Genomic DNA, 22,581 nt, shown 5'->3' with positions numbered 1-22,581 from the left:
CAAGTCATTAAATCCAAAGAGCTTCTCTCTGAAAGATCAAAGGTTCTCTTAGACAGACCTTACCATGGGCCGACAAGGACGAAAAACTGGGAACCAAGTAGTCTCCTTGCTTCAGGAATCCAGAGCTCGCAAACCTTCACAAATTGGTGTCAGAGCCGGTAGTCATGAAGGACTTCAAAAGTTTTCAACAACAATTTGAGATGTTTATGAAGCAATACCAAGAGGATCATGTCCATTCAGAAGAGAGGGAGCGTGGACTCGTTGCACAAGTTGAAAGCTTATCCTGGGAATTTTCGGCTACAAGGAGGGAGACTACTGACACCAACTCAACACAAAGAAATGACAAGAAACTAACTGATTCCAACAACAATAGATAAGGGCAAATATAGTGTCGCAGTTCACAAGGTTAGACTTTTCTAGTTATGATGGCTCAGCTGATTTACTGAAGTGAATTAACATGTGCGAGCACTTCTTCAGACACTAAAGGACGATACCCAACTATGGTTCTTAAAGTTGGAGCGAGAAAGATCAAGGTTCTCTTTAGAAGAATTAAAATCCTATGACAACCTTAGATTTGACTCGCTGCTGTGCAGAAACAAATTGGGAGAACTGATTAAATTGAAGCAAGAGGGGTGGGTCACCAAGTACCAGTGGCGTTTCGAGCAGCATCCTGCACATGCATCAACTCTCACCCCTAAGTAAGAAGTTGTGGTCTTCATCAATAGCATCCAAGAATATATTGCTTTTGAAGTCAACCTATAGCAACAACCTGACGTCACTACTGCTATGAGTTTGGCAAGACTCTATGAGAGGAGGGGCAACCAAAGAAAATCATAGGACGACAACAACTGATGAGCTTGCCAAGGCTCTATGAGCTGAACAATTTATATTTGTTATTTAAAAAAAAAAAAAAGACAACTGACGAGCGTCCAAACTGCTGCAAGAAGGCGCTCTATTTCAACTGTGGCAAACTATTTGTCCCAGGAGATGTGTATAAAAAGTTATTTCAGCTGGAATTTGAGAACAATGAGGAAAGAGATGAAAACGAAGCAAGGGATGAGAAAATATTCTACTTTGGCACATGCAAACAAGTTTCAACTGGAGGAGGGAAGGAATATTACAATATAGAAAAAAAAAAGAAAAAAAAAAGCAGGATGTTGAACTCATGGAAACAGCAAAAGGAAGGAGTTTGAGTCTATAGTTCTTTAAGGAACTAATAGGAGTTGGAATTATTTAAGGATTCTTAATGAGTATTTAGATTTAGATTTAAGTAAGGAAATTGGATAAAACTAAGAGTATCCTAAAATTATAATTAGATTTAGATTAAATTTGGAATGAAACTAGGATTATGATTCCTACAATTGTAAGAAGGATCTAATTCAATTAGTTTTGCTATAATCATGTATAAAATAAACAAGCTATTACTTGAAAGAGTTTCTCTTCCAAAGATTACAGGTTTTCTTAGACGAGCCTTACCATAGGCAAGCAAGACCAGAACACTGGGAAGCAAACAGCTTGCTTGCCTCAAGATCTCACACTAGCAAGTCCTGTGGCTAAATCAAGAGATTGGGATCCTGACAGTAGGTCAGTGAAGTGCTTGGATTTTTCATGTTTAAAGACTGCTATCATCTGGGAAGCACTTATATACAATAAAAAATTAGTTCCCTTGTTGTAAGGCCTTAAAAAGGTTGTTCTATCAAGGAATAAAATAAGCAGAAAAATAATTTCACAAAAATTTCTTGAATCTTTTAAACTCTTGGAGATTCTTTGGCTTTTTCCTTCATCAGTCCATACTAATCCATTCAATAACAAGATCCTAAAGTATGGACCATAACAGTGTCGTTACTTTCTTTTAAGTACATCAATAAGCAAAGATAGAACTGCTGCAATATTGAGAGAAGATGATTCTTCTTTACTAATCCATACTAATCCATTCAATAACCAGATCCTAAAGTATGGACCATAACAGTGCCGTTACTTTCTTTTAAGTACATCAATAAGCGAAGATAGAACTGCTGTAATATTGACAGAAGATGATTCTTCTTTACACTTGACTTGATACATGACAGAAAAAGACATATATGTATATGAATACAGAATATAAGTCAGTAGAGGTGGATTTGGTGCATGCATTTACACACAGATTTCTGCACAATATCCTTATACATACACTTAGAGAAGAGCACGGCAATTAAAACTCTCACCTGTAAAGTTTTACAGCTGAAGTCTTGTTCCCTTGTACCCAAACTTTCAGCAAATATTCATAAAAGCTGTAATTAAATTTCAAGAGTCATAACACAACCACAACCAAACTTATGAAATTGAAGTGCAGTTTGACCTTTTCAGCCATTATCTAGCTTAACTACATGGCCATTGATAAAAGGACCACCAACAATAACAACAATATTAAATAGTGATTCTTAAAGAACATATACCTATCTCCCATGGCACCAAAGGTTATCGTAGAGTGTGATCCGCCTACTCTTTCAGGATTGATATAGATGGGAAGCAAACCATCCGAAGGAAAAGTTTTGTTGAGTCCCAGTATAACCTTCTCTGCCTAAAAATTGAATCCAACAAGCGAATTAATTAGTTTGAGCAAAACAACCTCCCATAGTAAAATCAAGCCACCCATCTCTGCCAATAATTCACATGCCTTAAGAAAAATATGACCTAACAAATGTTGACAAGAGGTGAATATATGAATCACGACTTAAGACTTCAAGGGGATTGAGGTTTAGAGTCATCAAGAGGATGGAGGTTTAGAGTCATCAAGATGAAGTTAGGTCTGTAGTAACTGTTGCGGATCATTGCCATAGAGGTTACCCTTTTGTTGGTAGATGTTTAGTTGATAGATTAAGTGAGGCTACAAACCATCTTTCTATTGATAAGATTGGGTTATTGGTATTGGAAATTACCAGATTCGAAGGTGACATGTACCTTAGATCCTTTTTACCTACCTCTGCTTGAGAACAAGAAGCAAGAACAGTAATATAAGAAAGATGTATTAACAAATACTCTCTTACTGACAAGATTGTGTTTTGGGTTCCCACAGGCAGCAGTATTGACAAATACTCTCTTACTGACAAGATGGTGTCTTGGGTTCACTTGGTTAGATTACCAGATTAAGTAATAATCTCTTTTCTTCTATCTCAGGCAATTGAGGGAAGCTTTTGGATACTGATGATAATATCAAGGAGCACAAAGAAAAAACAAATAAAATACATCATGAAAAAGAAGCACTTAATCCAAATGCCAAGAAGATAGAGGTATCCCCCGAAAGAAGCCATGTGCATTAAACAAAGGCGAGCAAAGAAAAACAGTCTATTCCCAAACAAATAGAGCTGATTGAAAGTAGAGCTTAAAGATCCTATTACTGTGTTCCAACCAAATGTTCCATTAACTGAAAAAGGCCATTTTCACAAAACATTGTGCTCCTTAGTCCCCTGTACACCAAAAATGAGAAGGGAAAACCCAGCCATCACCAAACAAAGAAAACGACCTAGACTGTGGCTTTCACACCATAAGGCAATCAAGAAGCAGATGGCTATTAGTCTCAAACTGTGGAAATACATCAAATAAATGTTGAGAGAAGGAGATTTATGAGGCCCTCACACCATCGAAGGAACTTTTACTTTCCAAAGGTGTCAGAGAGAACACTAACAAGGAACAAGAGAACTTGCAGGTGTAATCACCAGAGAGAACTATGCTCCAAATTCAACAATCAGGTTAGGGGTGAAGCCAAAACCATCAATTAAATAAATTAAAGTGGTCAGTTTGTTCAATTCTCTGTCGTTCAGGTTCCCAGACACTTGGCCATGAAGACAATAAGATAAGTAAGAAATAGGAGAAAAATGAGTTGAAAAAAGTCAATAAAGCCAAGGAAAGCTGATGTTGTCTTACTGATAAAAGAAGAAATTTTATTAGACGGGAGGGGAAAAAATGCAAGCTAAAGGAGGATAAGCAATCCCCCAAACAAAAATAGGAATAATTTAACAAGACAAACAACCTAAATGCATTAATGGTATATGATCGCCACATAATCCCTTTGCAAATTACAAGCAGAATATCAATGGAATTTTTTAAATGGCGATGCCAAGGATGATGATATATTGCAAAATGAAATAGAGATTATAGCTGTCTATCATTTAAGTAAAGATGTGAGGATTGATTTTTTGTTTCTATGTATGATGTGGAAAAAGAAAAGCTCAAAAAAGAACTTCAAGATTAGCAATGGTGAACAGTGGCGGATTCAAAGGAAAGAGAGAGAAAAAATGGTTATTTGTTCTCATGGAAGATCTTACTTGGTTTTATTTAGGAGCTTATGGATTGGTATACTAATTTTTTTTGCAGAAAACATTTCTGAGTTTGTTTTGACTTCTGATTGATATGGAGGTAGGAGGGGAAGTGCTACTTGTTGAAGTGGTAGATGCTTGTTATGCATATTTACTTTCCTCTAGAGCTTGGAAACTTCCTTTCTTCTGCTTTCTTTTTTAGTTTCCTTCTGCTTTTCTTTTTAACATTTTTTTCTAAAAGAAGAAATATCTGTGATAATCCATGTAGTACCTATCAGAAAAATGGTGAAGTAATTACAGATAATATATATATATATATATAAATCTTCATTTATTGTTCGAAAGAGTTGAGTTTCTTGACAATTAATACAGTATAACTCGTATTAATTATTTTAAAATAATACCTAATTATGAACTTAGACAGTAATAAATGTCATTTCTTAACTGGTTACATTTTAAATATTTATGAAATTACTTATATTAATTATGTGTCATTTTGATTTCTCAATTCCTAAATAAAGAAAAAGAATGTTTATAAACAAATTATTACATTTGGATACTATGATAATTACAATATATATTACTTTCTTATATATTGTTTCTATGTAAAAGTTTTGTATTTTTCCAATTAATTTAATGTAGAATATTAAATTATTTAAAAAGAATAATTAACTTAAAGTTTACATAGTGACAAATCACATTATTTAATTGGTTGAACTTTAAAAATTTATCTAATTATTTATATCAATTATTTGTCTTCTTAATCTCTCAAAAATGTTTCATCTATTTATTTATGATATAAATCTTACTAAAGTTATATAAACAATGTCACACCCATTAATTTTATAATTTTTATTATTATTATTTTGATTTTTTAATTTATTTTATTTAGTTTATTTTATAATTTTTGAATTTTAATTGATTTATTTAATTTAATTTAATTTAATAAAAATAAAATAATAATAATGATAAAATTAGGTAAAAATATTATTTGGATTTAATTGAAATTGATTTTGGAAAAAAGGGGTGAAAAATTGGATTCTGGGGGTATTTTTGAAAAGAAAATCGAAAACCGGGGGTCAAAATGCAATTTAGAAAAATTGTGCCCCGTCAGCAGCCACGTCAGCGGCCCAATCAACAGCCCTGGCCAACCAGGACCTGCCGCGTGGCAAGACCACGTCGACCCGGGAACGGGCCACGTGGGCGATCCGCGTGCGCGCGATCGAACGGCCCAGATGCGTCCCCGCGCGCACGGACGGCCCAGATCAAGCGTGCGCACGGACGGCCCAGATGCACGCACACGGACCCAGATGCATGCGCACGGATGGCCCAGATTCAATCAAGTACGAACGGCCCAGATTTAATCAAGATGGACAGCTGTGATTAAAAGGCAAAAGGGTATAAATAAAACCCCCACACCTTACCACAAAAACCCTAGCCGCCTGCCCTCGCCGTAGAATACAAACCAGACGCCGGAGGAGCCGGCCGCCGCCACCTGCCGCCGCATCGAGGAGTTTTCCGACTGCCGATCGAGGTAAATTTCATACCTCCGACTCGTTTTTCAATGCTGAGTTCCCTTGTGGCCAAATCGGAGCCAAAATCCCGGCCAAACAGCCGGAAAACACGGCCGAAACCCAGCGGCGCCGTTGCGCCCCTCCTCGGTTTTTGCCTCCGATGAGGCCTTTCCCGGTCTCCGTTTGATACAATTTTTATATCACCGTGATCACCATTCTTTTCTCTACAGGTTGATCGGAGCCAAATCACCAAAACACGAACCTCACCGGAGAGCCGCCGCACCCGAGAGCACCGCCGCCGGTAAGCTTCGGTTTTTCGTAATTTTTTGGCCCCCCGAGGGCTCTAGGGTTATTTCATCGCAGGGACCGATGCAAGTGTGGCCAAATTCGGCCGGAAACGGCCGAAAACGGCCAACTCGAGGCGAATCGCCGCCGCTTGCCGGAGCACGGCGGAGCCGCCGTGCCGGAATTGCGATATTGGCCGAAAGGGGCCCTGGGTCTAATTTGGGATTTTTGGGACACATGCAGGTACCAGTAGTGCGTTTCAGTTCCCCGAAAAAAGTTCAGGGAAAATTAGGGACAGACTGTTGGCACACTGTAGAGCCGTATTCAGACCCCAAAACAAGTAAGGATTCATCACCCTATTTTCTATCACGGTATTAAAGTGCAATAAATGATAAAATGGTATTTCATGAATCAATAACTGTGTGAAATTGTTTAAGGTTGCTGATGGAGCCCGAGTCTAGTGTATTTGTCGGTCAGTTGTTGTTTGTTCTATTTTACAGTTTTAAATGCAGTATGATGTCTGATGTTTTCATTTCATAGTTTCGTGTGCATGTATCACTGTTTCATTGATTATGGACTGAATGACTGAGAAACCGATGTTGTGTGTTGTCTTGTTGGCGTGAACTACTGGTTTGCATGTTTGTGTGTGACTTGATGATGCTGACTGAGGAAAAGGGGAATGAAAGGTTATGTAAATTGATAATTGTATAATGTGGTCAGCCTGACTAGATATCCTGGGAAATAGTGGACGGACCGGGTCCGTAGGGAACCCTACCGGGATTGTGGTCTCTCATACCGGACGGGGTATGGAGACCTTATGTGTTTTGGCGCCCATACCGGACAGGGTATGGGGATGGCCCGTTTCACCCTCATACCGGACGGGGTATTGAGGTTTATAATTTTGGCGCCCATACCGGACGGGGTATGGGGACGGCCCTGAAATCTGATTACAAGTTTTAAGGGTTCACGGGTAGCGGGACCCCTATGGATCCCCATGGATACTAGTAGGCTGGTAAAGGAGGAAAAATATGTTGTGTAATGATTGAATTGCAAAAGGCGTGATAAGTATTATGTTATACAGTTCATATGATTTCATGATGATGATGTTATTGCTTTCGTATGTTGTTTTATAAATTTCACCGAGGTAAGTGGATAGTAAAGGATTTTATTATTGATAAAAGAATTTGTTGTAAATTATGCTTCATTGGTCTTTTTGTGTTTTCTACCCACCTTTACCTCCGTGACGGTGAGATAGTGTGATGTCTTTACTAGGCTGGTGTAGCTCATTCCTTATTTAATCATTACAGATTAGGAAAACATTGTTCCCGAGCCCGTTCCGCAGGAAGACGGCGAAGGGGACGCCTGAACACTCCGTAGTTATATTTATAACTTTTATTTTCGAGTAATTCTCTTTTAGTTAGTTTGTTCTTTTATACTTTGAGTACGTTTTTTGTTTTAGTGTAAGGGATGTCAATCAAAATTTTTATTACGCTTCCGCATTTGACCTTTTTAATACACATATTTCATTTTTAAATTTCGGGGCCGTTACAAACAAAATATTGTTAAAATAGAAAATGACCAGTAATATTTTAAATAGTATATAAGTGAACCTTCAAATTAGTAGCTCAAATACCACTTAAACTATAGTTATTTATTTTTATATTTATAATTTTGCATTAACAATATTAGAGTCGTTGTTAGCAGCAATATCCTTCACTAAATAAATGAACTTTTCTATACCCAAGCATATATTTATTGTCTTCATGCCAGAACTCTTACCCACGATTCCGACTTCATGAGGTAAATATTTTCCGGTTTCTGAGCGAGAGAGAGAGTATAGACACAAAGGGAGAATAGAGAAGCAGAGATCGAGAGAGACAGAGAGAGATCAACCGAGGTGTTTTTTTGGTTAAAATTCTTCAATGCCTTCCATTCACAAAATTCATGTCTATTTATAGGCTACAAATGGCAAGGAAAATAAGAGGGAAATGAAAGCGGTAACCTCCAGAAGTGCCTAGAGATTGCAATGGCCGAATGGCCAGCAGTTAAGGGTCCTTTTCGAACAGTCTCTGTTTCACCGTTCCAAACTTTAACCCCAATCGGTACACTAGAAAAAGTCCCTTCTGCCCCTGTGAATACATTTTCATTTTTACCCCTTCTCTTATAGTACAAACTACCAGTGACTTCCTGGCACTTCATGGATGTCTTATGAGCGTTGTGGCCTTGATTACCATATGACACGATCAAAACAGTCTCTTTCCTTTTAAAAATACAACAGAGACACCATGCACCATGTGCATTTTTTTTTAAATAAAGACGTGTATATATGAATTAATCTTAATACCAAGGAGGTGCTTGCCCATTCACAAAAAATTTACAAAACAACCAGAATATCAAGAAGGTTCCCTAACTCCTCTAAAGAATGAAGAGAATGATCCAACAACAAAAAACCAAGGGTCTGAAACTATTTATCCTTAACCATTTATTCTTAAATAAGTCAAAATCCATCAACATCATTAACTCTATCAAATTTCTTTTTTGTTCCTCTCCTTACACACATCCCAGAAGACAGTGAGTGGAATTATTTCTGCTTGTTTCCTCCTACCAGCCAAACCCTTCCACGCCCAAATTTCATCTCTCACTGAACCTGATACCACCCAACTGATTCCTAAAAGGCTATAGACCATAGTCCATAGTTTGTAGACCACTGAACACCAGAACAGACCATAATTACAAGTCTCCTCCATCTTGCAGAAATAACAGGCATTCACCATGATCTTACCCCTTCTTCTAAGCTTATCAATACACTCCCTACTAACATTTCATGTACCATGTGCATTTATCAAGTGTTAGTTATGCATATTCACTAAATGATGCCTATTATCCTAACCAGCACTTCCATTGCATAGCCATAGCTTAGGTACTAGGAGGGTGATACAAGTTATACATGCATAACTCACTTCGTTGTTGTCTTACTACCACTGACAATTGGCTCCCTTGTCCTGTATAATATTTCCTTTTCCAAAAAAAAAGGTATCATTGACATCTGTTGTATATGCTGTATAAGTTGATCTCCCGTAACAAAACTTTTTGTGCCAAAAGAATTTAAAACAGAATTTTTGTAAAAAATAAAGATATAAGAACAAATAAAATAATATTTAAATAAAAACCTAATAGAATGCACATATAATATGTATAATTGAAAAAGTGGTGAAACGATCAATGAAATAAACAACATGAAAAGTTAAAGAACACAAGAAAAACTCACACAATAACAATTAATAAAATCTAGCAATGTGTCTTCTTGTTCTATATATTATATCTAAATAAGTTTTTAAGTTATTACATCTACAATTATTTTTTTTATCATTCACTTCTGTCTTATATAATAAATATATATCTTCATAGATAGCAAATATGTATAGTAATTTCTTTTTTCCAGAAAATAAATCTCCTTCAATGATCAGTATTAGTAATTAATTTTTTCTTTTATCTTTTTAAATAAATTATTACATAAATAATCTGTTGCACCATTGGAATAAAAAACTATTTTGTTAAATAAATGTGATGTGCATTATATAATTTTTATATAACAAATAATTGAAATATTTTCATTTAACAACTAAAATGAAAAGATATTTATCACCTACAAGCTATCATGCATGATAAAATTGTAACTACAATCATGTTACAATAAAATCTCATTACCCATCCAAAACTACATAAAAAGGTGGAGATGAAGATTCTCAACTAGGGAGGACACACCCAAGAAACACGAAAGAAGAAACCATCTCACAATGAAGAAACAAATAACTTATTTTTGAGATAAAAAGAAAGAAACAAATAGCTCATATTCTCAATTCTGCAAAAGCACATCAAACAAACAAGAGAAAGTGCTTTTTAATGCCTATGGATCTAAAGCAAGTTACTGATGTTGATCTTTTTTTTTCCCACACGAAGATTCTTATCTTAGAAGGAACTCCCACTATCCAAAAAGAGGAAGAAGAATCTAAATCATATCTAGTAGGATGTAAGGAAATTAAAAAATCAAGCATAAGCCTCCAAAGAGTGAATTGAACATAATTTCTAGGCAAGCATAGAAGTTGGAAGAAAAAAGCAAAGTAATTGAAAAATAAATTCTAACAACTCACAATAATTCCAGTTCCTAAAAAGGAAAAAGTTACAAGAAATGTACTGCTATGGCGGTTCATGAAGGAAATGATTGAGATATTATGTCTTGTGTCTTCTAGAAAGTCAGTAAGTTGGCAAAATCTTCAGCCAGGGGTTCTTGCCTTCTGTTTTAAAATTTATCTTTTCCTTTTTGCTAGTGTTCCTTTTCTTTAGGGAATCTCTTGCACTTTTTTTTTCTTCCTCGTCAATTTTAAGAAGATGATAAACCAGGAAAAGAAAAAAGACATTTTTTTTGTGTATCACCGATTTATTGAAAATATAACATGAGATTGATAACTTGCATTCCATGAGACCCAAAAAAACGAAAATGAAACAAATATACCTTCTGCTGATACTTCGGGTCCCCTGTCCTTTGAGAAAGAGCAATAAATTCCAGCTGCTCAGTACCAGAATCTGCCAGAATACTATCACCCTAGCGCAAGAACACAAGAAAAGTAATTAGATTGACATCACCTTAAGACAATGAGAACAACTGACTAAGTAGCGACAGCTAATTGATACTTGCTACACCATTCAATAGAACCCTCAAGTTGGACAAGTTAACATTTTCTGATGCCCAGTATTCTCTACGAGTATATAACATTGAAAGAAATAAAAAGAATAATCTAGTCAATACGAGCTAAGAGTAACCTCCCAAGCAATGAAGACAAAAGGAAGCAGAGTGTTTAGACTAGTTCAATTATGAGGGGAATTTCTGATTTTCTTTACGAGCTAAGTCCTTTAGGATTGCTCTTGGTCCCTTCAGATTATGTTTTTCAGAATTTCCAAGCCAGAAGGTGAGTCAAATATCTTTTAAGGACAGAGTGATATGGTTAAGGGGTGTCTTTGCATGTCTTCTGATGCAAGATGGAGGTATTATGCGTCTGACGCACAGAGAGCATAAAAGGTTCTTCCCGGCAGAAAACCAGAATTTGCATGAAAGATTCTAGACTATTTCAAATTTGTTTGACAGAAGAAAAATTTGCTCATAGCACCATCAAACAAGGCAGGAGAACTATGGAAAATTTTTGATAGTGTTGATTTTTGAAGAAAAAAAATATAAATTTTATTTTTCACTTTTTATATTGTTACACCTGTAATATTTATAAAATTCTTAATCTACTGATAAGGAAACTCTTATTCTATTAGAATTTTAATTATATGAAATTATTATTATAGTAAAATTTTAATTAAATCATCTCAACTAATTAAATAATAAAATATTCTACTCAATAACCCCTCTCAAATTGATGTAAAGATATCACGCATGCCCAAGAGTACTGCCAAGCGGATTCTTCAAAGAAGACTAGTCAAAGAATTATTTACAATTCTGGAGGTTCAGCGGATAACAAAGATAACCAGAATAGAACTGGAGGATAACATAGAAAACTTTAAGGTCAGCCTGGGGAGGCTAATGGAAGTATCAGCGCTGATGTTCTTAATCCAAGAGGCAAGCGATTGAAAGACGGTAGAGGTTAGTAGCACAGGAAAGGGAAACGAGATATAAAACAGAGAAAGGGTAGAATCTCCTATAGACACAGGAAAGGATATTGATTCTGAGTTTGAGGAAAGTGAGTCTACGGTCCTTCCTTCTATCATGAAGATGATTTTAAAGATGAATAAATTTTATGTGAATTTATTCTGAATGATTTCTCGCAAATTGGTAGGTGAAGGACACCGAGATTCCAGTTTAAAAGAACAAAGAAGAATTAAGTCGTGAAACAGAGGAAGAATTAGATGGAGTCAGGTATGTTTTTGAACTACAATCTCCTGCTAGCAAGGATGCTAATGGAACTGCAATTGCTGAGCAGGTTGAAGATGGCCTTGTTTTAGACAATGCAGATAATAGCGAAACTAAGTCCTTATATTAGTTGTTTTTTGTTCTCCCTCAAAGCACTCAGCTCAGTTGCCTTTTTTCCGTCCTGAATATACCGAGCATGATTCTTTTTTTCATCTGATACCAACAATACTTCATATAGCTAAATAGTAGTTGTCTTGGGAAGTGTATTTGTATGAAAAGTAGGCAAAGGGTATATTGCTAATATACCCTTGTAATCTTTGTAATTAAAGGGATTTCCTTATATAATTTTTGGAGACTTTTGTATACATACGTCCCTTATCCTCGATAAAATATACAATAGTTCATTCTTTCACATGATGTTAGAGCATGTAGAAAATGCTGTAATAAATTAGGTATTTCTTATTCTCCATTCTGTTACACAAACTGAAATATTCCCAGTAGGTGAGGTGGCATGGTAACAACAAAAATCTGTTATCCCTGTTTCTCACATTCCGGAAAAGATGCCAATTTTCCTCTATAAAAAGCACCCTTTGGTACCTGAAAGAAATAAGAGAAAAAAAATGAGAATTTTTTCACAAAACTCTCCATTCACAAAACTCTTCATGGTATCAGAGCGTCATTTCTGATCCGAGAGCTTCTTTCAGCTGAGCCAGAATTCAAATGGTCACAGACGAGCTCAATTCCTCTCCTCTCGAAGTCTCTTCGGATTCCTACCTCCCCGCGACTCCAAACCACAACCTAGTTAAGCAGGCATCATCTTTCATCACGGGGCACAAACTGAACAGACAAAATTACCTTCAATGGTCAACCTCTGTCTTACTGTTTATTCGCCGCAAGGGCCACGACGATTACCTCATAGGTGAAACTGTTCCTCCCACAACCAACGACCCAAGTTTTCACGTTTGGAAAATAGAGAATAGCATGACAATGTCGTGGCTTATTAACTCAATGGTTTCCGACATTGGTGAGAACTTCATGCTGTATGAAATAGCGAAGGAAATCTGGGAAGCGGCTCGCGAATCGTACTCCAGCAAAGATAACGTCTCTGCCATCTTCGAGGTGGAGTCGACTCTCCATGAGCTATGACAAGGTGAGCTTTCTATTACTCAGTACTTTAGTTAATTAACCCGAAGCTAGCAGCAACTGGATACCTTCGAGGAGCATCAATGAACTTGTCAAAATGATGCTCGGATGTTCAAACTCTTTGTAGAGCAGAAAAAAAAATCTTCAAATTCTTGATGGGGTTCAACAAAAGTCTGGATGAGGTTTGTGGACGGGTGCTAGGAATGAAACCACTACCTAGCATCTGAGAAGTGTCTGCAGAAATCCGGAGAGAAAAGAGCAGGAGGCGGGTGATAATGGGAGAAGCTCAACCTATCTACTTTGTCGAAAGTGCCTCAGCACTCATCACGCGGTCTGATTCCCGTGGAAAGAAGGGAAGGTCGTACTGTGATCACTGCAGGAAACTCGGCCATGTCCGCAAGAAATGCTGTTAGTTGCACGGGAAACCCAACGAGAATAAGGCCGAAAGAACAGAGAGCAATAGAGACCATCAAGAAATATTGTTGCTTCCACTATTGAAGAAAATGTTGTAGAAAGCAGTCCGTCCAATGCTGCACAAATGAAGGTCCTTCAACAATTATTCAAGCATAATTGTTTCCATACACAGCCCGTGTGTGCTTCGGTGGCATAAAAAGGTAAAGCAACAATTGGCTTGACAGCATGTTTATCAAACCAGGACACATGGGTGGTTGATTTTGAAGTATCAGCCTATATGACGGGCAATGTATTCCTATTTCAGAATTACAAAACATCATATGAGGATTTCACAATTAAAATTGCATACGGGTCAATCTCCAGAGTGGCTGGAACTGGTTTCATTGTTTTAACACCACAGTTGACCCTTCATTCAATGCTTTATGTACCAAAATTGGAATGCAATTTATTATCGATTAGCAAACTTTCTGGTAATCTAAACTGTGTTGCTAAATTTAGTTCAAAAATGTGTGAATTTCAGGACTTGGAATCGGGGAGGACGATTGGCAATGCTAGAATGTGCTCAGGCATGTATCTCCTTCAAATAGACTATTCTGTAAGACAAGCTAAAACGGCAGTATGTACAAACTCTGTTTCTGTTAGTCAATCAAATAATGATAATGATATCATATTATGGCATTATCATTTAAGTCATCCAAATTTTTATATCTACAAAAGATGTTTCCCTTGTTGTTCAAGAATAAAAATCTACTTTTGTTTCAATATGAAGTATGTCAAATCTTTAAACATAGTCGAAACTCTTTTGCAAGTTTGCCATATAAGTCTTCCAAACCGTTTGCATTAATTCACAATGATGTTTGGGAATCTTTCAAGGTCACCAACATATTCGAAAATAAGTGATTTGTATCATTTATTAATGATCACACTAGAATTACTCGAGTCTTTCTAATGAAAGAAAAATCCGAAATATGAGTCATTTTCAAAAGATTCAACACTACAATCCAAACCCAGTTTCATACCACTATAAAGGTACTCAAAACCGATAATGTCTATGAATATTTTGAAACAACTCTTGGGAAATACTTTGAGAAACATGCCATTATTCAACAAAGTTCTTGTGTATATACCCCTCAGCAAAATGGTATAACCGAACGAAAAAACAGACATATTCTTGAAGTTACTAGATCTATTATGTTCACTACCCATGTTCCTAAGTTTCTTTGGGGAGAGGCAATACTCATTGTGACTTATCTTATAAACCGAATATCTTCCCGTATTTTACATTTTCAAACACCCTATGATCTTCTCTCTCATAACTTTCCTGATTCACATATCTTACACTCATTGCCACTTAAAGTTTTCAGATGTTCTGCCCTCGTTCATATCCACCCACATTTTCAAAGGAAACTTGACCCAAGAGCCCTTAAGTATAGTTTTGTTGGATACTCGTCGAATAAAAAATGATACAAATACTTTTTTCCGAATATACGACAATTTTATAATACAATAGATGTCACTTTTTTTGAGAACCAGCTTTTTATCCCACTATTGATATTCAAGGAGAACATTCTACTCAGGAATATCAAGTGTGGGATGTCAGCATCCCTTCCATCTGCCTACAAAATTCACCTCCTCTAGAGTCTGATCCTGAACCAGAACCTATAGCAAAAACTAAGTGTACACTACCTGTAGTAAATGAGCTACGTATCTATATTAGAAGGAACAAAGTTCGTAGTGAACAAGTACTGAAACCAACCAGAATTTGCCATGAATCCGTACTCACTCTAATGGTTCAGGAATCAACAGGTAATGAGGTACTTGTTATTGACTCTGCTACTGATATTGACTTACCTATTGCTATGAAAAAAGGTACTAGATTATGCACAAAATATCCCATACAAGATTAAGTATCACTAGGCAATCTATCTCTGAAACATCATGCATTTGTGAGCAAATCAGACAACAGTTATCCAAACCCAAACACAGTCCATGAAGCTCTTCAAATACCAGAGTGGAGAACAGCTATTCAAGAAGAGATTAGTGCTCTTGAGAAAAATGGGACATGGGAATTGTCTGAGCTACCTCCAGAGAAACGACCAATTGGTTGTAAATGGATATTCACGACCAAGTACAACCCAGATGGGAGCGTAAATCGATTCAAAGTACGTCTTGTGGCCAAGGGTTTTACTCAGTCCAATGGTATAGACTAACAGGAGACCTTTACTCCAGTCGCCAAACATAACACAATACGGGTATTACTCTCTCTTGCATTAAATCTTGATTGGCCCCTTTGTCAATTGGATTAAAAAATGCATTTCTGAATGGTGATCTAAAAGAAGAAGTGTATATGTATATCCCACCAGATTTGGAAGTAGAAGATCAGTCTCACAAGGTTTACAGACTCAACAAATCGCTATATGGACTCAAATAATTCCCAAGAGCTTGATTTGACAAATTCACAAGGCCTATAAAACATATTGGGTATGAGCAATGTCAATCATATCACACTTTATTTGTCAAATATTGTATCTCAAGAAAAAATCGATTCTGATTGTGTATGTAGATGATATTATCCTTACAGGAGATTATATTGAGAAAATTCGAAAGTTTAAAAAGTTTCTAGCCAAGGAATTCGAAATTAAAGATCTTGAAAAAACTCAAGTACTTCTTAGGTATGGAAATTGCCTGGTCTAAGAAAAGAATTTCTATATCACAACGGAAATATCTCCTGTATCTTCTGAAGTAAACAGGTATGCTTGGTTGTAAACCTGTAAATACGCTTATGGATCCAACAATGAAACTGAGATCTACAGAATGTGAGAAAACTGTTGACAAAGAGAGATATCAAAAACTGGTCGAAAAACTAATATACTTGGCACACACAAGACCAGACATCAGCTTTGCAGTCAGTACAGTAAATCAATTCTTAAATCAACCGTCAGAAATACATATGAAGGCCATGTACAGAATTTTGAAATACCTAAAAAGGATACCGGGTCAAGGGCTATTTTTCCAAAATAAAATAAACAGGGATATTGAAGTATTTACTGATGCTGATTGGGAAGGGTCAATAACCGACAGGAGATCCACTTCTGGCTACTGTACCTTTGTGTGGGAAACTCTAGTCACATGGCGCAGCAAGAAGCAGTCTGTAGTATCCCGTAGTAACGCAGAATCTGAATTCCGAGCATTTGCACATGGAATTTGTGAAGGGATATGGTTGAGAAAAATACAACTAAAATTAAAGGCATCTATTGATACTTCTATGAAAGTGTAGTGTGACAATCAATCAACAATCAGCATAGCCAAAAACTCAGTACACCATGATAGGACCAAACATGTAGAGATAGATTGACATTTCATCAAAGAAAAGATTGAAGATGGAACCATAGCTCTTATGCACATCCCGACCAATTAACAAATTGCTGACATCCTAACAAAGGCACTATCAAAACAGATATTTGATAATATTGTATCCAATATAAGTTTACTCAATATATATATGTAAACTAGATTGAGGAATGTAGAAAATGCTATAATAAATTAGGTACTTCTTATTCTCCATTATGTTACACAAAGTAGAATATTCCCAATAGGTGAGGTGGCATGGTAACAACAGAAATCTGTTATCCCTCTTCCTCACATTCCGAAAAAGATGTCAATTTTCCTCTATAAAAAGCACTCTTTGGTGCCTGAAAGAAATAGGAGAAAAAAAAAGATAATTTCTTCACAAAACTCTCCATTCACAAAATTCTTCAGAGCATATGTTAAAAAACTTTAAATTCTTTTATAAACCTTATTCAACTTTCATTGTCAAAAAGAGACAAAAAGAAAAAAACCTAAAGAATTGAGGTCAGCCTTCCTAGCTGGCCACCCTAGACTAGCTGCCAGCAATAGCTGCCATTGACTAGCAGCAGCCAAACCGGCCTTCATCACTGGCGCCAAAATCTTCCAACCGTACCTCCAACTTTGTGCATTGTTCACCTGCGCATTCATCATCTGGTTGCGCTGTCCAGCCCTCTATGCCACTTCTCCTAGCCGTTGCACCACATGTTGAATGTCTGCCTTCTGCCCGACCAACCTCTGCCCGACCAGCCTCTGCCCTTCCAGCAGCGCCTACAACTCTACACATAGCCACCAGCCACGCGGCATTCTCTCCAATCACAACCGTGCTTGAATCTCCCTAGCCAACTACCACTAGTGCGGTAAGCCTTAAAATGTTTTGAAAAATGTCGGAGGTTACGTCTCAATCTACCGGCACCAACTTCCTAATGGAAAACTCAGCACAAAACAACGGCAAATTTCAGACTGTTTATTGCTTCAATAGCAAGGATTATCTAAATTGATCACAATTAATTCAAACAACTCTCAAGGGTCGAGGAGAGCAAAGTCATCACCTGGACACTGGACCAAAGTCAAGGGATTTCATGTTTGATGCTTCGGATGAGGAAGATTATATGATTATGCCTTAGTTCTAGAACTCTTTGGCACCAAAAATCCATAATCTAGTCATGTGCCTACCCATAGCAAAGGATATTTAGTATTCAATTCGAGATCTATACCAAGGGGAAAGATGCAGCGCAAATGTATGATTTGAACATCAAAGTCTAGACAACTAAACAAGGTAACAAGACAATCACTAAGTATTTAAACTTTTTGAAAGACATATGGCAAGTCTCGACCAGCACCATAATGTCATTATGGAAAACAACAAAAATGTAGCTGCTTTGAAAAAATTTGTGGAAAAGTATAGAGCTTACCAATTTATGGCAGTACTCGGTAAGGAATACAATTAACTAAGAGTCCAGATTCTGGGGAAAGAAGAGATGTCACCTCTCAATAAACTAATATCCTTAATCATTGCAGAAAAAAGTAGAAGCACAGTTGTCCTTGAATCCCGCACAACCGAAGGCTCTACCATGACAAATAAATGTTCCATACCTAGAATTAGGAAATGAACCAAATCACAGTGAGACCTCTGTTATTGGTGAGGAGGACAAGGAAAACCTTTGGTGTACCATCTGCAAGAAACCAAGACACACTAAGGAAAAGTATTGCAAACACCATGGAAAATCGATCACCTCAAGTAAGGACTGGGGATACAAAAAAACCAGGGACATGAACATGTAGCTTAGGAGGAAAATAACACAGAGACTTGTATTTCAAGGCAGAAATTGAGCAACTGCAAACCCTACTTGAGCAACTTGAAAAACCTAAATCGATAAGTTTCATAACACACTCCGGTATGTTTCCTATTTCCTATGGTTAAAATATCTCAGATACATTATCATGGATGGTGAACTCGGGAGCTACTAACCATATGATAAACTACCCTAAATTGTTTGATACTTATTTTTTATGTCCCAAGAATAGGAAGATTGTCATTGCTAATGGTTCACTAACCATAGTAGTAGGAATTTGACACCATAAAACTTAATCTCCACCTCATTCTTCTTGATGTTCTTTATGTACTCAAATTATGTACAAATCTTATATCAATAACCATATTATCTCATGACCTTAATCGAAAAGTAAAATTTTCTCATTCCCTTTGTGAATTTTTAGGATCAGAGTTCGAATAGGATGATTGGACGTGCTAAGTCTCAGAATAGATTATACTTCCTAAATACACCTAACATATCCAATATCGTTGTCTCTACCACCACATTAGATAAGCTATGATTGTACCACAAAAGATTAGAACATCCTTCTTTCTTCACCCTTAAGGTCATGTTTCACTTTTTATTTTCTAATTGCAACAATGGAAATTTACATTGTAATGTGTATGAACTATCAAAACACCGGTGAGTAATTTTACTCCTAATAAAATAAGTTATGTTTCTTTCAATTAATTTATAGTGATGTTTGAGATCCCTTTAATATTTTTAACATATTTGGGACACGATGGTTTGTTCCCTTTATTAAAGACTATACACAGGTTACTAGGCTTTTTCTATTGAAATCTAAAACTAAACTCAGTCGCACTATTCCCCAGTTTCATCTCATGATTAAGGCCCAATTTGAGGTCACAATTAAATATTTTAAAATTGATAAAGCTCGAGAATACTTTAATTAGACTTTAACCGCCTTCTTTCAAAAAGAATAAAGTGTTCATGACTCTTTCTGTGTATATATTCCACAACAAAATGGAGTGGCAAAAGGAAAAAACAATCATTTGCTTACTACCACAAGTATATTCTTATTCCAAAACAATGTAGCTAAAACTACTGGAGGGGAAGGAGGGTATCGATTGGTTACCATCTAGAGGACAAGAGTTCACAAGTTAATGGAAGTTTTAACAACTTTTTTTCCAAAGGTACGCATCACCAGTAATATTATATCTCATGTCTTTGAGTATATTACTTATGTTTCACATACATCAGTCTCAAAGAAGGAAACTCGAGTCTAGGACAATCAGGTATGTTTTTATGAGATATTTCTCCACTCAAAAAGGAAAACATTCACTTTCCATCCATAGAGAAATTGTATGTGTCCATGATGTGACATTTAACGAGACCAACTCATTTTTTACCAATCTTATCATTAGGGGAAGAGTATACGAGAAGATAGGGGAGACTCATTTTTTGACATTCCTCTCTTGCACTCAAACACGTTGCTTTCATTATCTAAATCTATCACCTCACCAGAAGATCAAAATCCATAAAATAAACCCAAAACCTCACAAGAGAAGTGTAGCCCGCAACCTATACAGAACCCACGTTTTGTCTAAGTATATTCAAGAAGGAAAAACTCCGATTTTGTTCCAAAATAGGTTCAAGAATCCAAGTCGGATGCTAAAAGTGGGTAAACTATAAGAATCATTGTCTTTTTAATAGTAATTTACCTAATGTATTGAGAAAAAGAACAAGAGAATACACCGCATCAACTCTATTCAATTTTCAATTTTGTATAAGAATTTTCATATTATTAGGTTAGAAATTTTATAAATACTTTAACTATAACAACCTAAAAAAAAAAGAGAAATAAAATTATTATTTTTTTCTTAAAAAAAAAAATCAACATGGTATTAAAGCCAAATTAAACTATTTTAGAGTTTTAATTTCAAAGAATTCTTTCAAATACTAAAATAGCACAATAAGCTAGCTTAGTACCAATTTATCCAAATTTACCCTTACCACAACCCTAAACAACGTCGGAGCCTCATCACAGAGCAGATCAGAGAGAGAGGAAACAGAGGCGGCAGCAGCAGCGGGTGGCGGATCAAACTAGATCCGCGCGTAAGTGGCAACCAGCCAGCAAGGCAGAACGCACGAACAGCTTATCTGGGCAGATCTGGATCGGTGAACGGCCCGTGTGTGTCAATTGGCAGCCAGCTCTTCTTGATCTGTGCGAAGGAAAGCAGATCGCGACAAGAGAAGAAAATCCAATCAGCACAACTAGATCAGAGGCTGCGGAACTGTTTTTCGGCAAGGTCTATGTAAGTTGAAGGCCAGAAAACTGAAGAAAGAACGCACGAACAGCCGAAGAAGATGAACCAGTGCAACGGCAGCCGGTTTGCACGAGGCCAAATTTCCAGCATTTTTCGGTGTGTTTTCACCAAATCCGTGCTGGATCTGAGCGTGCGGCAGTGCATGGTGGTCGGCAGCAGCGTGACAGCTTTGGCAGCGACGCATGTGGCCATCTGAGACTCCGGTTGTCCTCCGATGGAGTCCGAACCGTTTTAGAGCCAATCTCGAACCATTTTAGAGCCAAGCCCGAGCTACTTTGAGTCGAACTGAGCCGTTTTGAACCGGGACGAGCCGTTTTGAGCCGAGTCGAACCATTTTGAATCGAGTTGAGCCAACCTGCTGCCTGACAGATCTGATTCTAATTTGCAATGCTTTTTTGGCATCATTTGGCACTGGTAAATTGTATGATGACTTTTCAGAACTTAATCTATAAGTTAGACATTGTGATGTCCCTACACTAACTTGAGAAGGATGTTGGGTACAATATTTTATTATTTAATTATTTTAATTTATTATTTAATTATTTGATATTATGTAATTAGCATTTTATGAGAATAATAATCTAATATAATTAGAAGTTTAGTAGAATAAAACTTTCTTTATCAGTAAGTTATGAATTCTATAAATATTTTAAGTGTAACAATCTAAAGGGGAAGAAATAAAATTATTATTTTTTCTCTAAAAAAAAATCAACAATATCATTTAAAAATTATTCCATAGCTCGCAAAAAATGCTTTTTTGGCATCATTTAGCACTGGTAAATTGTATGATGACTTTTCAAAACTTAATCTGTAAGTTAGGCATGTGTGATGTCCCTACACTAACTTGAGAAGGATGTTGGGTACAATATTTTATTATTTAATTATTTTAATTTATTATTTAATTATTTGATATTATGTAATTAGCATTTTATGAAAATAATAATCTAATATAATTAGAAGTTTAGTAGAATAAAACTTTCTTTATCAGTAAGTTATGAATTCTATAAATATTTTAAGTGTAACAACCTAAAGGGGAAGAAATAAAATTATTATTTTTTCTCTAAAAAAAAATCAACAATATCATTTAAAAATTATTCCATAGCTCGCAAAAAATTTCTTATGAGTCTAAATCCAGTATCCATTCCAAAAATTTATCAAGGACTTTAACTAGTGAGGAACAAGAAAATGCTATGAATGTTGAAATGCAAGCACTTAAAAAAAACCAGACTTGGGAGGTAGTGGATCTACTTAAGGGAAAAAAAAACCTGTAAGATACAAATAAGTATTCACTATCAAATATAAGTTCGATACACCTATTAAAAGATACAAAACGAGATTAGTGGTTAAAGAATATAACCAAATATATGGAATTGACTATCAAGAGATATTTGTATCTGTTACAAAGATGAATACATTATGTATCCTACTATCTTTAGTTGCTAAATTTAATTGACAGTTACAGTAGTTCAATGTGAATAATGTCTTTTTAAAAAAATAAATAAAAGTAATGATATATGTTAAGTAAATGACACCAAGGGTGCCCTCCATGTACAAAAGAAATTACATGTC

At 36.2% G+C, this 22,581-nt stretch overlaps 1 protein-coding gene across 1 annotated transcript in view; it reads right to left on the bottom strand.

Moving 5' to 3' along the window:
- The window catches only part of LOC110811995 (mannosyl-oligosaccharide 1,2-alpha-mannosidase MNS1-like), a 43,346-nt gene that overhangs the window by 5,135 nt on the left and 15,630 nt on the right, over positions 1-22,581 (bottom strand). The window contains exons 7-9 of the mRNA XM_088220569.1: positions 10,608-10,697; positions 2,436-2,560; positions 2,205-2,270 (exon numbers count right to left, since the gene is read on the bottom strand). Of these exons, the coding sequence (XP_088076695.1) occupies positions 2,205-2,270; positions 2,436-2,560; positions 10,608-10,697 (281 nt within the window). The remainder of the gene's footprint in view (positions 1-2,204; positions 2,271-2,435; positions 2,561-10,607; positions 10,698-22,581) is intronic.

This window comes from Carica papaya, chromosome 5 (assembly GCF_054855325.1).
Source record: "Carica papaya isolate Zhongbai chromosome 5, ASM5485532v1, whole genome shotgun sequence".
NCBI lineage: Eukaryota > Viridiplantae > Streptophyta > Magnoliopsida > Brassicales > Caricaceae > Carica > Carica papaya.
Note: the sequence above shows the minus strand (reverse complement) of the source record. Positions and strands in the feature narration are given on the sequence as shown.